This window comes from Papilio xuthus, unplaced genomic scaffold (genome assembly GCF_000836235.2).
Source record: "Papilio xuthus unplaced genomic scaffold, Pxut_1.1 DF828177.1, whole genome shotgun sequence".
Classification (NCBI taxonomy): Eukaryota; Metazoa; Arthropoda; class Insecta; order Lepidoptera; family Papilionidae; genus Papilio; species Papilio xuthus.
The window spans coordinates 4,779,667-4,797,070 of NW_013530472.1; the positions used below are offsets into that span (position 1 = coordinate 4,779,667).

Consider the following 17,404-nt stretch of genomic DNA (forward strand, 5'->3'; position numbering starts at 1 on the left):
TTTGCAGTAAATCTTTTTGCAGTTTTAAATGGCAATATCGACTGGTGGTGATAGACGTCACTTGTCAAAGGAACTTGTCAAAGAATGAAAGTGTTGTTTCGTAGATCATGTCGTTTTCATATGTTAGGAAATGAAATTCTAGAAATTGTCGGTTCATAATTTTAATTTTTTGCGTAATTTAACAGTGTAAATATTAAAAGTTATCAGATCGTTATATAAAATGTATAATTACTGATTAACAGATGTCAATAAAGACTGTTTTCGTATGTGCATTTTCATACAAAATGGCAGGAGAGACGAGAAATTTGCATTTTGATATAAGCTGATGTGAAATGTGAATAAGTGATACAGACTTTGTTGTGTGAGTGGCGAGTGTTTTAATTGCAGAAATGTGGACATAGTGTTTACGATGGGTTCGCAAACGCTGGAAATTTTGCGTCAAGGTGTTTGGGCATCTTTGACAGGTGGCTGGTTTTACGATCCCCACCAGAATTTGTTCTGCAATACAGTGCATTTGTATATATGGCTATTCTTATTATGTCTCCCATTTTCTGTTTACCTGGTAAGTGATAACGACTTATATATTATATACGGTAGGTTATAAAATGATGTCATAACAAAATCAGGTCACGATTTTTTTACTTGTTATTGTTTGATTGTCGACTGGAGAACATGGCATTGAATGGTCATTGGCCTCTGTATGTCCTTTTAGTTTAAAACAACAACAACCTCATTAGCTTTAGCTATATAACATCATAATTTTTTTTGTTTATGTATGCTTTAAGGAAAAATACTTAAATTTATAAAGATATTACAAAATTCTGAATCCGGAAACTTTCCAGTCTATTATGAATCATATAAAATGAGTCAGCATTTAGGTAAAAAATAAGTGAAAATATTCTTTTTAACTAGCATGATGCCTACATTATGCCAGTACAGTACAACAGTGGCAAACAAAATCAGCACTGGCATACAACTGGCACCAGTGAGCCAAACCAGTACATGCCAGCCATTGCTACTGTCTTACTGTATTGACATAAACATAAGTAATGTGATACTTTATCTAGACCAGCATCACATTGGGAATAAACATTCAAACATTAATATTAATTTGTACACAATACATACAATAAATAAAACTAGCTGTAAGTTGTGACAACATCCAGGGAGATTTAAAAAAAAAACTTAATTAGTTACCTATGCATACTTCCAGATTGTTCTACATCTATGCCAAATTTCATTGAGATCCATCCAAGTCCTTCTGGATATACTTTCTAACATCCATCCACACAACCAAACATTCCCCTATTAATAATATTAGTCAGATAATCTTTTCTTGTCATAATCTTGTATTAATAGGTCAATAATTCCAACAACTTTCAACAATTTGTGGTCTATCTAAATACATTATGTTCTTTCAGTACTTCCCCCCAGCAAGTGTAGGCTGGATAATCTACTGTGCCCTTGTCGCCCTGCTGTTCACATGCCTCAAGCTGCTGAACCATGGCCTTCACCACATGTATGATACAAAGGAATGCATTGTGGTACAACCAACTGGAGATCCAGCTAACCCTTATGCTGGATCAACGTAAGTAGTAATTTTGACATAAATAATTGTGTTTTAACTTAAAACTGTTATTTATTAATTTTAAACTCAAAACATATAAATTTATTGCATGCAGTATAATAATTGTTAAAAACACAGGAAAGAGTACACAAAAAGAGAATATTTTCCCTACCAATGCTTCCTCCTCCATTACACCCCTTCTCATCCTTTTTTATAAGAAAATGGTGGGAATAGAAAGGGGATAAAATTAGGTCTCTTTCATGCAGCATTTTTTTGTTACAGGCAAGAAGAAGGAATGGAGATGATGCGGCTAGGTGTTGCATTGGGCAGTGCTTTAGAGAATGATAATGAGTCTGCCACATCATTGGAGTATCATAAGCCTAATAATAGTACCATAGGTAATAGGATTTTATCATTTTATTTTAACTTCTATGTAACCTCTTCAGTATTAACATTATATTTATTGTTTACAGATCTTAAGGTTGATGTCCATCGTAAAAACAGTTCAGAGTCCAGTATGGAAGATAGTGCTATGTCATTGAAACCACCCGAAGCCGTTGCAACAACTAAATCTGATCTCTGCGTCACACAAACTACAGAGACACCCGGACCATCGAAAGCAAGACCTAACAATAGAATTCGATGCGCTCACAAAAGAGAAAACAGAACAAAAACAAGGAGAACACATGCTAATAGAATTGATGAACTTATAGTTGAAGAAGCATCTAGAAATCAAATGTATGTCAATAATCATCCTGTACATGTGTTGTCTGAAGACGGAACATTCGCTAAAGTCAGTCGAAGGTATCACGAATGTCCCCATCGCCGCTGCGCTAAGAGCAGAGATTTCTTTAAAGAGTGGTTGTACTTGGATACCAGAGAGAATGGAGATCCTTATAATCAGCATGTAGTTCGCCAGCTCAGCTCCGATTCCAGAGACAATTCGGAGCCGAGCGTTGGACCTCCTTCGCCCAAGAAAAGGACAGCACATCGCCGGAGATATAACAATTACCCAGATGAGAGTTGTAGCAAATCTGCCATGGCTCTCGCGACGCAACCGAGTAATATGAGGCGAAATTCAAATTCCACCATGTCAACCATACAGTTACCCCTTCTCAATTCAACAGCACAATTGGTTTCCCACATGAGAAGACATTCGAATAATGCAGACACAGGGTTTTTTGCTAGTGTTGAACTCGGTGAATACATGATGGTAAAAGCGGAACCTCCAGCATGTGAAGCTGAAAAAAATAAAGGCAAAAGCCCAGGAGTGAGACGTATCAAAAGCGCGGCTTTGGAAATAGGATGCCCTCCCCCTAGTGTTTCGAACTTATCTCCCCATCCTAACAGTGCTGAAACTATCGGCGGTCAAGTCTTAAAGAACCCTAAAAATGCTGTGATACCTCCTCCTAGTAAAAGTTTAACTCGTGGCCCACATTTGAATCTTTACCCTAAAAATGAATCAGGCGAAGGTTGTAGTTACCCATACTTGACGTACGGTTCAGAGATCGTTTATCCAATAGCAGAAATATCAGATGAGATGCAAACATCACAGAAAGAGACGGATTTAGATTCGAGTGGTGACAGTTACAGTGATTATGAGGATGAGAAACAGTTCCGTGGTTTCGATTGGGACGCGGAGCAATCTCCCGCCGTGCGCTCCAGTGACTCCGACTACGAGAACAATGGCTCGCGGTCTCCCTTGCTGGACCGAGCGGCTGACGTGCGGATAGTTCGCTCTAAACACCACGGCGACGGCAAAAAACCCTGCTGCGATAGACATTCCAACACAAAACATAACGCAGAATGTCCAAACGATAAAATGAAACATGTAAGACTGAAAAAGCTTTCTAAAAACTATAATTTCGAGAATAAACGTCCCGAAAAACAAACCTGTGAATGTAAATATAACCCGAGCGGCGATTACTTCGATAAAGCCAGCGCTAGTTCTAAAGATTTGCTTATAGAGAAATCCAGTTTAGAATCCAACGACAATCCCGAACAAGATAAGAAACCTGAAGATAAGAAAGTTACGGAGAAGAAACTTTGGGACCACGATATATCTAATTCTAGCAGTAGTAGTGATAATAATTTAGACAAGCTTCGAGTTGACAATAAATATGACAAAAACGCGGCGCCGGAGACCGAGGAGTCACAATTGACTTGCGACAGCAAAAGCGCGGACGAAAGGAGCGTCTACAGTTTAGATTGGCTGTTTGAGGAGACGCCGGAGTCTACGCTGGTCTGTTGCAAAGATGTCGCAGCGTGTGCCGTCCAAGGGGACACTCAGAAATGTCCCGGCGCGCTAGGGGAATCATCCTCCAACGTCCCAAGAAACTTGGGAGCTATACCAAAGCAGATTAAAAATTTAGCTCGGTCGCGGGCTTCGTCTCAGAAAGAAAATAAGAAAAGAGACTCAAGGAAAGAGAGGGAAGATAATCAAAATGAAGATCGTATTCTGCTGGACGCAGTGGAGGCGCAAGCGGCACTCGTACAGGGACTGGAGTGTTTGTTCGCTGCGACTAATGCGAACACAGTGGTGATGCCCGCGCCCAGCAGGGATGATAGATCAAGAAGTCACCGTCAAAGTATACGAGGGGAGAGGGAAAGTTCCAACAAAACTAGGAAACGATCCATCGAGGAAGTCGCACAGACATCCACTAATACATTACTACCTACGTCAATGCCATTGTTGGCGGCTTTTCTTAATTCGAGGGTGGATTTCATACCCTGCTGTGCCAACGAAAATGCACCCGCGGAGCAGGTGCAGTACTCCGAGGAAGGTCAAAGACTCAGGCCTTTGATGGATCGCAATCATAGAAACAGGGTTAGGAAAATTAAACGTTCCACTCGGCAGCGAAACAACCCCGCGTTGCAAAGTAGCGAGAAAAAGGACAAGCCACCGTCTACAGAAAATCCTAACAGTTCAACTAATGTTCATTTCGCGACTTCATTTGACGATACAAGCGACGGTGCTATTCACAAGTTTATGGACGAGTACGGCAACTGGATGTCGTATACATTTGATAAGAACAGCGTGGGGAGAACGCAGGTGCAGCCCGTCACCGGACCCGACAAGGAAGATAACGCCAAATGTAACAGAGTTAAACCGACCGAAATACCTGATAACTGTCAGGAAACAAACGGGGAGGGAAGCTGTGGCTCTCTGGAATCAGAGGCGGGAAACAGTGAAAGTATAAGTAAAACGAAGCGAGGGGACAGCATAGACTCTTCAAATCAAGGCAGCAATAATCCGCTGCTTTCCAGTAATAATAACGTTTCAACAGTAGTTCCTATTAATACGAATCCTACTAACAAACGATTCTACGTGTTCGATGGTGGCACCGGCAGCGACCAGCCGCGCTCGCCAGTTGCCTACGTCACAGACAGTCTACTGGAACAGATCGAGGCGGAGCGCCAGTCGCGCATGGGCCTTCCAAGTATGCATATCAACTTCCTCATGAGCCAGCAACGCGCCAACCAGCAGGCGCAGCAGCAGCCCGACACCACATCGGCTAATGCGCCCAGTCTCATGCCTTCCATCGGTGAGGAAACAGTAGATCTAAACATTAGGAATAAGTTCTCCAAACTCATGGACGAGATCGAGAAAGCGAATCAACCGAAACCAAAGAGTTACTATAAATTTAAATTATCGAAGTGCCTCGAAATTAAAATAACGATGGATAGGTTAAAATTGTTGGCACTATTCGATAGAAATTTAACATTTAGGGAAACTTTCGTGTCGATAATGTTGGCGATCAGTGTCGCCGTGCTCGGCTCCATGGTGTTGAACCTCGGCTTCTACAAGGATATCTACGCGTTCTGGTTTTGTTTCATAATGGCGGGCAGTCAGTACTCCCTGCTGAAAAGCGTGCAGCCCGACTCCGCCTCACCGGTGCACGGATTCAACAAAATGGTCGTATTTTCTCGACCCGTTTACTTTTGCATATGCACCGTAATTTTGTGCGGCGTGCACACTCAACTCGAACAAATGACAGTACCCGCAGATGAGAATTTCAGAAGTAGACGCAGTATCGATGAAATAAAACCGTTAACAGTCTACGGATTTGAATTCAACGAGCGTGATTTTTTATACGTCATCCAGGAGATTATTTCAAAGTTTTTACTGTTTTTTCCTTTGGCCTTCAGTTTGGGTCTTTTTCCTCAAGTAAACACGTTCCTAATGTACTTGCTGGAACAAATAGACATGCACGTATTTGGGGGCAATGCTACCAGTAGTTTAAGTGCCGCGTTGTACTGCGTGGTGCGCTCTCTGGCGGCAGTGGGAGTGCTCTACGGGTTCGCATACAGCGGTCTCATAGAGGGAAAGAAATCGCAGCACCAAAAGCATAATATACTCTTTTCAATTTTCTGTGGCCTGCTCGTCCCCATCGCGTATCACTTGAGCCGGAGTGCCAGTGATTACACTCTGATATGGAATCTTATAAAGAAGCACCTCCTCCCGCCGGAGCTCTACGTCATCCAGAACCCTGATTGTGCTCCCGAATTGGAAAAGACTGAACCCAATCCATTGAGTGAAGATAAAAAGAACGATTCAGAGAGTAATATCTCGAAGCAGAACTCCATAGGTAGTTCCGCTTCGAAGATTAACTTTAGCTCGGAGACGAACATAGCCAAGTCGCAGAAGAGATCGCAGGCGTCTAGTGTTAGCTCACTGAAGATGGATCCTAAAGGAGACATGAATTCAACCAACTCTCTTAAACTCGATCCTCCGACGGAGATTGAAGATAAAAGCAGGGATACCAATACAAATAATTCTACAACAAATAAGCAAGACATGCCTGATAAGACAGATGAAGATATGGAAGATCCGCTGCCGAAGAAACTGCAAGCCACGGTGAATGCGAGGCTAAAGAATGACGTCATTGTGTGCACTTTTCTCGGGCTATGTGTGTTCGGCCTGCATTGTACCACGGTGTTCACGACGCTGCGACCTCAACTGAACACGGTGAGGCACCTCTTCTAATTTTAGTACTTAGTAATAACCTGTGTTAGGGGTGATAAGGATACTTCATTTCACCCAGTGCAGGTTGCCTTGTTTTCCTTATCTCTGAGAAGGTCGGATGTACGTATGAATTTGGGACGTACCGTGACGTGTAAATTATTAGTTATGTGGTCTACTGCGCCACAGTTCTCTTTAGGGTTGTCGACTCATTTATATTGTAATCTGCAGGTGTTGTGGATAATAGCGGGCTCGCTTGGCTGGGCGTTGCACTATGTGACGCCGCAGCTGCGCAAGCAGCAGCCCTGGCTGTGTCTCGCGGGGCCCGTGCTGCGTCAGCATGAGCACGCGCAGTTTGAAGTCACCGAGCCGGCCAGGCTTATGATATTTGAAAAGGTTAACTATCTTCTACTCCTTCTGGATATTTTTTACTAGCTAAGATATGCATTGATTAACTTCATATTGCCTTATGGATTTCTTCTTTTAGTCATCATGACTAGACATCAAATTTAAAAAAAAAAACGGAAAATTATAAAAATTACGATATGTTGGTTTCTGAAAACTAATCGTATGACAAAACAGTATGCTTAAAACAGGGATTTTCGTCTCAGAAACCAACAATTTTAACCAATTATTTTGTAAAAAAAAATGTTAAACATAGTGTTATGCGATATAAAATATTTAACCAGAAATAATTTGCAATTTTTAATGTAATTTGCAGTTTGTCTATTAAGGGTTTGGACATTAGGGTTGGCCTTGGTTAACTAACCTTAAGATTTATAACCTCTAATATTCTGGAATGTTCCAGATCTTCGTGTACCTTTGTTTCCTGGAGCGCAACGTGCTGTACCCCGCCGTGGTGATAGCAGCCACCACACAAGACGCGCCCGCCATTGCGGATAAATACGGCGACACACTCGGCGCACTTATCATATGCGTCTGCGCATTGAAATGTAAGTCTCACTCAAATCATCATCATCATCATCAGCTCACTATACGTCTCCACTGAGGGGCTCTGAGTCTACCCTAAGTCAGGATTGACTAGGCCATAGTCATTGCTCATTTCGGGTTGACTTTACAAATATCACGATGTTTTCTTTTACCGAAAGTAAGACAGATAAATGTACATATCGAAAATATCTGAGTCACCGACATAGCCAAAATATTTGGGCGTATAAGGCAGCTGATTAATTCTGAATAATTCTAGGTCTTCGTAACGCATATTCTGAACCGGAGTCTCAGTACCTGATCGTGGTGTTCGCGGTGCTCGTCTTCCAGCTGGACCTTGCCAGCCGTGATGTCTCTGAGACCTTCCTAGTAGACTATTTCCTCATGGCCATTATATTCAATAAAGTCTACGAGTTTTTACTTAAGGTAAGGTTAATGATTGATTTATTATTATGAGTATTTACTAAGTTTCCCTTGTCCTGATGTTTGTCATCAAATTTTGCAAATTAAAAACCCACTTCCTGGTTACTGGTCGAGTCGAAATTTTGCATGGATTTATAAATCTCGTCACAATGCAATATCATGATGACATGGTGCTGATCTGATGATGGAACTAGAAGGTAGTCATAGGAACTTCGCAAATAAATAACAGAAGCTTATCAAGTTTGGGCTTGTTTTATATTTTCTGACAAATAGTTTGTCTTTTAATAAAGCAGAACATGAAGTAGATGTTTTTTTTTTTAATATTTATAAAACAATATTGTTTAAATGCTTATTTTAGTTAGTTTTGATGTCGATGTTAGGTGCAATTTGTGGTGACGTACATAGCGCCATGGCAGATAACATGGGGCAGCGCATTCCATGCGTTTGCGCAGCCGTTCTCAGTGCCGCACGCCGCCATGTTGTTCCTGCAGGCCGCGCTCTCCGCACTGCTCTCCTCACCGCTCACTCCTGCATTGGGTAATACATACATTTCATCAAATATTTACTAATATTATAAATGTGAAAGTAACTCTGTCTGTTTGTTTGTATGTCCTTCTTTCATGTAAAAAGTACTGAACCGATTTAAATGAAATTTGGTACGCATATAGTCTAGAGCCTAGGGAAGACCATAGGCTACTTTTTAACGTGCAAAAGGGGTTGTAAGGGGTTGGAAATTTGTATGGAAGTATCGTAATATTTACAGATAGAAGCTTAAAATTTATTTTTTAAGGCTGTTAACTTGATTTAAATAAATATGACAATTAATGTTTGTAAAAATGTTATACTAAAGGGTGCAAAATAACAATAGTGAATAGGGGATGAAAGTTTGTATTAGAATATATGAAGTTTATGTGAAAGTTTTGTGATTTTAATATGTTTCGTCATTATGTAAGTAAAATTAGTAGCCTAAATAAATAAAATGCTACCCTAAGACAGAATTTCACGCGGACGAAGTCGCGGGCACAGCTAGTTTGTGTATAAATGTAATCAAATATGCAGCTCTGGATAGTGCGTGAGTCGTAGAATACAATGCTAGGTGTAGTGTAAACGGATTGAAGAAGGCACTGCACGTCAGATGACCTTGAGCCGATAAGCGTTCTTATATCACTCACAGTAAAGTTCAAATCTTGTGATAGCAATACGATAAAATATAGGTCTTATATTTTATGTTGTACGATATTCAATTGTAAGTGGTAACCGAATATAATTCTTTGACTACAAACAAATTATAACTCCCAATTCCTTTGATAAAACAAAAATAATGTTTCAGATGTTTTGACAGTGGTTTTTTTAACGTAACTATTGCTTGTTTCCAGGTAGCGCTATATTTATGACGTCATACGTGCGACCTGTCAAGTTTTGGGAGCGAGATTACAATACGAAGAGAGTGGACCAAAGTAATACACGGCTCTCTTCACAATTAGAAAGGAATTTAGGAGCAGGTCAGTGCTAACATCACAACCTAAGATATGTCTATATACAACAAAACTAATTATATATATATATATATATATATATATATATATATATAAATATATATATATATATATATAATATAGCATGCATAGCATAGCCAATGTAGCATTCGTTGTGCTATATTTGGCTCGTTTACGTACCGACACGTGTTGCCGGCTCAAAGGTCTGACATCGACTGACGTCCCCTCTCTCCGGCATGTACTTATGACGTGTACGCTCGAGACAAACAACACTACGTTTATGCATACACTACATCCCTTCCTTTTTTTAATATATTTAATCTTGCCAAGTATAGGTACTTGTATTCTAAAACTATCAATTAATAGAATACAAGTATACATACACTTCGATTTTCTAAGTTTCTCTACACTTCTACATGTATATCCATTTTGTAAGTTTAATTAACTTAAATTCAATAACAATAAATATAAATTCACTTAATAATTATTTTCACAACAACTGCATAGATATTTGTTACCATCCTATACTTATCTTCCATGTTTCCATTATGTCTTCCTTCTATATGCTCTACTTCCTTCCATTTGTTATTTAGAACGCTCCAGTGTCCCTCAATTCTTTTTAAATAAACTTATTTTCGTCTTGACATATATCGCCATCAATACCTGTCGGCATCTCTACGGTATGGGAAGCAGGATTTTAATTGACGTTTACTTTGTTATCTTTGTGTAAATTATCAATGTCGAAGCCAAATATTTTGCTAAAAAGATATGTTTAATAATTAACAGTACTTAAAAGTACTTAACAGTTTGAATGTATCCTAGGCGTGATAATTTACGCTAGTAGTAACAATAAAATTTTACTCTCTACTATGAATGTTATACACTGTAGACACAGTACTAGTTGGTTGGAACACCAAAAGATGTAACTGATTGTGTGACCATTTAACTTGTTTACTTTTTAATTTTCAGATGTAACTGTGCCCGCGACTTCGCTCGTACGAAATACTGACTTGGATAGCATTTCAATCACTTAGGCTAATCACTTAATATTATTACGTTTTATACTGAAACATATTAAACCCACAAAAACTCGCACAAACTTCACATATTCCAATACATCAAAATCAGTCCATGACAATGGTCCCAGGCTCCCGTCCATCAATGTACCAAACCTAAGGTCAGATAGACAGACAGATGAAGGCACCCTCGCATCAATAAGAATGTTCTATCCCTATATTATGGAATAGTCAATGATAATTTTCTTTTCTAATACATAACCTGAAAATGACTAACTTACTATGTTAACAATTTAATGTTTCTTCTCCTTCATAGATGTTACATTTTCTATTGAATGAAGGTTTCAAAAGTCAAGACTTATACCTTTTTTATATTTAATTACCAAATTTATTTCCCAGCTTATTTGAGATCTTTCAACCCACAACACAGAGTCACTAACGGTATTTAATTATGTTGAACTTTATATTTAACTTGATGGACGATATTTAAATGCCACTATAAGTTTTCAATTTATCAGATGTTCAACTATATCTATATGTAACAATGAATTGCTAATGACTACTCTGAACATAGTAAAAGTATTTTTCAATATAAGCGTAACATAAATAAACATAAAGAGACAAACTCTTTGTCCCTTCTTTTCACAGGTCAGCAAATGAACTTGTCATTGCCGTTTATTCTCTAATGTTATTTACAATCAAACAGATAGCTATTTCTGTATGAAAATAGTTAAGTTACTTGTAGAACTAAGGGATAGCATTTTATTCCACAATCGTTTTTTATTCAGCTTATAATAATCCAAATGGAATGCCATTTAAAAGTAAAATTATATATCATGTCAACAAGATCTCTTTGATTTTAAACACACTTTTAGGCGGTGTGCTAAAGTCGTTTAAATAAGTCGATAGTGCGATTTTGGTTCAATATTTCATAAATCGGTATTTCTACTCCCTAAATTGAGTTTAAAGCCGTTAAAACTTAATTTAAGTTGACTCACCAATTTTTTGCGGGTTATTGATAACAAAATCCAGCTTCAACATACCCCGACTGCGACTAGTGTGTCCTCAGCGAGGAGTTGCCTTAACAGCGACTTTTACAATGAATTCCTCCATGACTTGGTCCAATAATTATGCTATAAATAAAGCTATTTCAGAAAGAAAACATTAACCTTTATTTATTCTATTTTACGGCAACTGTAGTATGTCATTATCAAAGAAAAACACTTTTCCGCTCTTATTTTTACCAAATTAGAGCAATAAAATCAATTTCAGATGTATTTTAAATACAGAGTCATCTATCGCCGGAAGCGGAACTACTTATCTGTTTCACAATTATTGAATCGAAATTCGTTTAGTGCACAGTACATCACGAGATTTGAACTTACATATACTCGTAGTTAATAGTATCTCTGGAAACTTCACCAATCCAGCATTAGCCACGGATTCGTAAATAAAGCCAATTATGATGACTTTAGTAACTGGCAATATAATATTAGAAATTGCGTTATACATATTGTAAATATTCATAACAAAACGTGACTAATAGTCAATCACATTTTATATCATTTTGTACTACGTATTTTGTAGTAAGGTGCTTATAACAGGGTTAAAAGAATTACTTCTCAAAAAGACAAAGGAATAGTCACTTACTTGAAAACAATATCGTACAATGTACATAATATAGTCGCCATTGATTTGACTTAAATTTACTTTACTTTTTTACAAAAATCTAAAATGTATTCAGCTAGCTTAGATTTAACTTGATTAACTGAACTTACATTTATAAAGATGACAGTAACAACTTATGAAGCTGTACTCCTTCGTATGTTATACATATATCTCTTTCCACTCACTTTCGGCACAACAATTAGACTTGCTCGCCGAGTGCTGCGTTTATTAATCTGTAACTTTACAAACGACATGTTATTGATGATTTGTTTTGTTGATGGTTTTTCTAATTATAAAACATGTACTGTAGGCATATAGTTGATTAATAGTCATTATTTTGATTTTATTGTAGATAATGTATTTCCTCTCACCTTAATTTAGATACCTCTCACCTTAATTTAGTTAACAGTTTGCCTCACACAAATTTTAGCTTCAAACTTCTTACCACTCGTAATATCAATTTATCGATCAGGGTTTCAATCTTCTTAATTTATGTACTTGACAACTTTTCAGGCCTATATATATATATATTCTCTTGGAAGACTATAATAGTAATTACACAAATCGTCTTAATTAAATAACGCGAGCTATAAAAACCGCCAAATCTTTGTGTTCCCGACGTAAATAAAAAAATAATGACAGCTCACTAGCGCCACCCTTTTATTTTTATAAGGGGGAATTTGTTACGCATACCGGGTGCCTCGGGGAAAGCCACTCTAGTTATGTGGGACTCTCTCTACATCCCTAAAGGGACTACCCACTAAACCCCCTCTGGTTCTCTCGACTCACTGTTTACCGGGGTGTGGGCACATGCAACTCTTCGCACACACCGGTCGGTGACTGGTTTTGAGCCTCCACACTACTATAAAGTCTTTGCACGCGGGAACCCTGCGCGCCCTCTCTATCTCTTACTGGGTGGGGACCTCCCCTCATCCCTCACCCGAGACAGTCTACTAGCGCCATCAACGTCAAAAATGTCACAAAATCTTTTTCGAACTGTTGCTGTCTTGTAGTTTTTTCTTTTACGCCATTTATATGTACATGTAGATTTTATATATTTTCCGAACGAATCGCGACAGTAGCGCCTCTCACCGGCTCTAATTGTTTGACTATATATCATTTTCTTTAACTTTGTACAGATGATAATAACCTGAATTCAATATTCTACGAGCACCTGACGCGGTCTCTGCAGCACTATCTCTGCGGGGACCTGATGCTGGGTCGCTGGGGACAGGTGCAGCAGGGAGACTGCTTTGGTAACTGCTACATCTTCTACTAGACATAAATATCTAGGCAGCCGTCAAGTGCATTTGGCCTAATTTTTGTCTTCATTCCCTTTATACTTCTTAAAAGGAAGGAGAGTTGAATTTTGCAAAAGAGGGGATGTAAACGAAAGGGAAATATTCTCTTTTTGTGCATCTCCTCCATCGATTAAAGGAGGGCAACGCACATGTAATTGCAGATGTTTATGGGCAGCGTTCGCTTCGCTATTTCGGCGAATTAATGTGGCTGTTTGCTATATTATAAATAAAAAAATTATTCGCTTGTTCCAGTACTGGCTTCCGACTACTTGAACTGCCTAGTGCATATAGTAGAAGTGGGCAACGGGCTGGTCTCCTTCCAGCTGCGAGGACTAGAGTTCAGAGGCACTTACTGCCAGCAGAGAGAGGTGGAGGCCATCTCTGAAGGACCAGAGGAGAGTAGCGGTGAGTACCCTCCATATAAATACAAAATTAATGTAAAGTTTTATTTTAATGTTCTAACTGTAGATGGCGCTGTTTACGATAAAGTCGAAGCACATTATTTCGAACAAATTTATTAGCTGTTGTGAACCATTGTTATTGCGGTTAGTTTCTTCACGCACCTGTTTGACATTAATTTTATACACCAATTTTTGGTGTTCTTTAGTTTGATTTTGTCTTTTAGGTCCAGATATGTCTGTTTCACGATTTTCGCTAATACATGTAAATATATACCAAAAATACACGACTAAATTAGTAATTCAGGAGTAAGAGATTTAGAAGTACAACTCTCTTACTTTAACTAAAAAAAGGCATTTGTAAATAATACTGCCATCTATTGTCGAATAAATGAAATAATTTTATATACAGCGCCATCTATCTTCCTAATATGAATGCAAATGTTTGGATGGATGGATGTTATGTATCTCAAGAAAGACTGTAAGGATCTCGATGACATAATCTGGAAGAACGCATAGTCTACTTAAGGAAGGAGTCGTGGGCGATAGCTAGTTATCAAATAAATGAGAGTTTTAAATATTTTGGTGTGTAGAGGGCGTGTGCGCGCGGTGGTGGTGCGGCGGACGCGTGCTGGCTCCGGGCGCGTGCTGGGCGCTGCGCTGGCTGGCGTGGCAGCTGGCGGCGGCGCGCTACGTGCTCGAGGGGTACTCCGTCAGCGACAACAGCGCTGTCTCCATGCTGCAGGTCTTTGACTTCCGGAAAGTTCTACTCACATATTATGTCAAGGTAATATTTTACGTTTCTAATTGTTAATTAAATTGTAGGTAATGTCAAAGGCAATTTCCCTCATTTAGAGATTCAGTGACGCTTGTTTGTGTGTTTATTTCTTGTTTTTAATATTTTTTAAGTTGTTTTATATATTTTTTGTTGAATTTATAGCTAACATTTCTTAGTTTATAGTAATTTTTTAAATTGTACTAAATAAAAATCCATAATAGCAGTGTATATGTTTAATTTTGAACACATCTTGTTTCCAGAGTATAATCTACTACACGATACAATCCAGTAAGCTGGAAGAGTGGCTGGCTTCACCCACTATAGCAGAAGCCCTCAAACCTATGAGTGAGAGGTCATTTGTAGACCTGGACCCCATATTCAATGTCAATTTGGATGAGGACTATGATTTTAGAGCTTCAGGAATTACTAGGTAAAGTTATATAATTTATCGCATTTTTTGCTGGTTTTGTGCAAGAAAAAATTAATTATATGTTTTTTATGAATTTGGACAAAAAGTATTTGTCAGAAGTGGGATTCGAACCCACGCCCACAGAAGTGGACTGCGACCTGAACGCAGCGCCTTAGACCGCTCGGCCATCCTGACTTGTGTTGTTGAAATGAAAATGTCATAAAGTTACAACGACTAATTCAAAAAATATATAGAGTAATTAAATTAATGTTTTACTTTCTAAAATATGTAATTATTATGAAAATTGCCTATTAACTTCAAAATAATTTCATTTATATTAAATATTTGTGGAAAAGATGTATTTAGAAGCCTGTTTCTATGATTTTTTTTCTTTTTTCCCCTGCAAATTTTTGAATTGGTGTCCATATTTAAAATCTTCTTTATAAATATAACAAGTGTATGTTATATGTGTTGCAGGAGTCGTTTCTGTGCGGTGTACCAGGAGTGGGTGGTGGTGTGCAGCGCGCGGCGCGGTGCGGCGTGGCGGCGGCGAGCTGGCGCCCGCGACTCCCCGCTCGTCACACTCTGCTTCGCGCTCAGCCTGCTCGGCCGCCGCGCCCTCGCCGCCGCTCAGCACCTCTCCGCCTCCAGGTCATCATCACAAACACCTCGTACAATTACATATAATAAGATTTATACTTTATGTCGCCTCACCCACTGCTAGTAACTATATGAGGGTGTCAGATTGCCTCAATTCGTAGAGAAAAGTGCGCGATTTCCCCGTATCCCTTTACTTCACTCTAAAAGCTGAAGATGTTTAAGTTCGCATTGTCTCGTGTAATGTTCGAGCCGCTATAAAGTTTGAATAGTTTTATACCGATGCAAAAGTTTCTCTAGTAAGATGTTAAGGTATTTTAAGAAGTTCAACGTTTGTTTATATAATGTACTGCAACATGTTTCGTATGTAATGTCAGCAGCGTGGAGTTCTTCCTGTACGGGCTGCACGCGCTGTTCAAGGGCGACTTCCGTATCACGTGCGCGCGCGACGAGTGGGTGTTCACCGACATGGCGCTGCTGCAGGCTGTGCTCGCGCCCGCTGTGCGCATGGCGCTCAAGCTACACCAGGTACACTGCCCACTGGACCACTGCCCACCGCCCACTGGCCCACTCTGTCCACTTATCACCAAAGCCAAGGGTTGATTTCGATTCATTTTTGATTAAACAATTTTGAATTCTTTCTATATATTCTTATAGAAATTAACCCATCTGAAGATCGTAATAGTATATTTTATGTTTTACTATATTTTTGTGTACAGGACCACTTTATGTTCCCCGAGGAGTACTGCAGTGCAGCGGCACTGTACGCGGCCATATCATCGCACGCGCAGCGCCTCGTCATCTGCCACGAGGCCGCGCCCGCCTGGCGCTACAACGTGCTGCGCGGCGCACCCCACCTGCTCGCACTCCGGTACTAACTCTCACCCCCCTACACACCCCTAAACTCCACACTATACACACGCAACCCCCAGAGTCGATAAAAATGCTGATAAAAGCCCACTAATACGTTAAGTAATGTGGTTATGTTACAGTCATGTGATGGACGAAGGTAACGATGACTACAAGATAATAATGCTGAACAAGCGCTTCCTCGGCTTCCGCGTCATCAAGCTGAACCGCGAGTGCGTGCGCGGACTGTGGGCAGGACAGCAGCAGGAGCTCGTTTACCTTCGCAACCGTAACCCTGAGCGCGGCTCCATACAGAACGCTAAACAGGTACCCTCCCACTGCTCACTACGATTCTACTGCCCCATACTGCGACCCCCCCCCCCTGTCAACACTTTGACCCCCACTGTCAATACTATGACCTCCGACTGTCAATAATGTGACCCCCCACTGTCCATTGTCTATTAACCATATAAAATGTTCGTCGTTTTATATTAATACTAGCTCTGTCACCCGCGATTCCATTCACGAGGAATAAAAAAAAAGTACTTAATACTGCGAACTCCCTCCCCACGAACTTCATAGTGCGTCCCTCCATCGCTATATCGTGAAACTATTTGTTTAATTGTATGTATGTATGTATGTTTCCAGGCGCTGCGCAACATAATAAACTCTTCGTGCGACCAGCCGATCGGGTATCCGATCTACGTATCCCCGCTGACGACGTCGTATGCGGACAGCTCGCCGCAGCTTCGCGCACTGCTCGGCGGACCTGTCTCCGTCGCCGGACTCAGGCGTCGCCTCGCCGACCTCTGGACACGGTACACCCACACTGACATATATAACCCAACACTGTAATCTACCATCATCAGCTCACTGAGGGTCTCACAGCCTACCCTAAGGGAGTGACTAGGCCATAGTCAACCACGCTGACCCACTACGGGTTGACTTCATACATATCTTTGAATTTCTCTTCAGAAACGTGCAGGTTGCA

General features: G+C 39.9%; 1 protein-coding gene and 1 non-coding gene across 3 annotated transcripts in view; one reads left to right on the forward strand and one right to left on the reverse strand.

Moving 5' to 3' along the window:
• The first annotated feature begins 84 nt into the window (after window positions 1-84).
• pcx (pecanex) overlaps window positions 85-17,404 on the forward strand; it is a 24,785-nt gene continuing 7,465 nt past the window's right edge. Inside the window, exons 1-18 of one of the 2 annotated variants that reach the window (XM_013306657.1) lie at window positions 85-562; window positions 1,422-1,588; window positions 1,850-1,965; window positions 2,041-6,536; window positions 6,762-6,926; window positions 7,339-7,483; window positions 7,738-7,904; window positions 8,282-8,438; window positions 9,278-9,403; window positions 13,221-13,337; window positions 13,635-13,787; window positions 14,374-14,567; window positions 14,819-14,988; window positions 15,445-15,618; window positions 15,942-16,092; window positions 16,284-16,435; window positions 16,557-16,740; window positions 17,062-17,231. In XM_013306657.1, the coding sequence (XP_013162111.1) occupies window positions 410-562; window positions 1,422-1,588; window positions 1,850-1,965; window positions 2,041-6,536; window positions 6,762-6,926; window positions 7,339-7,483; window positions 7,738-7,904; window positions 8,282-8,438; window positions 9,278-9,403; window positions 13,221-13,337; window positions 13,635-13,787; window positions 14,374-14,567; window positions 14,819-14,988; window positions 15,445-15,618; window positions 15,942-16,092; window positions 16,284-16,435; window positions 16,557-16,740; window positions 17,062-17,231 (7,157 nt within the window). In that variant the 5' untranslated portion in view covers window positions 85-409. The remainder of the gene's footprint in view (window positions 563-1,421; window positions 1,589-1,849; window positions 1,966-2,040; window positions 6,537-6,761; window positions 6,927-7,338; window positions 7,484-7,737; window positions 7,905-8,281; window positions 8,439-9,277; window positions 9,404-13,220; window positions 13,338-13,634; window positions 13,788-14,373; window positions 14,568-14,818; window positions 14,989-15,444; window positions 15,619-15,941; window positions 16,093-16,283; window positions 16,436-16,556; window positions 16,741-17,061; window positions 17,232-17,404) is intronic. The other variant, XM_013306658.1, reaches the window with a different exon arrangement.
• On the reverse strand, window positions 15,079-15,162 carry TRNAL-CAG (transfer RNA leucine (anticodon CAG)). The gene has a single exon. It is a non-coding gene; the product is annotated as a tRNA-Leu (tRNA).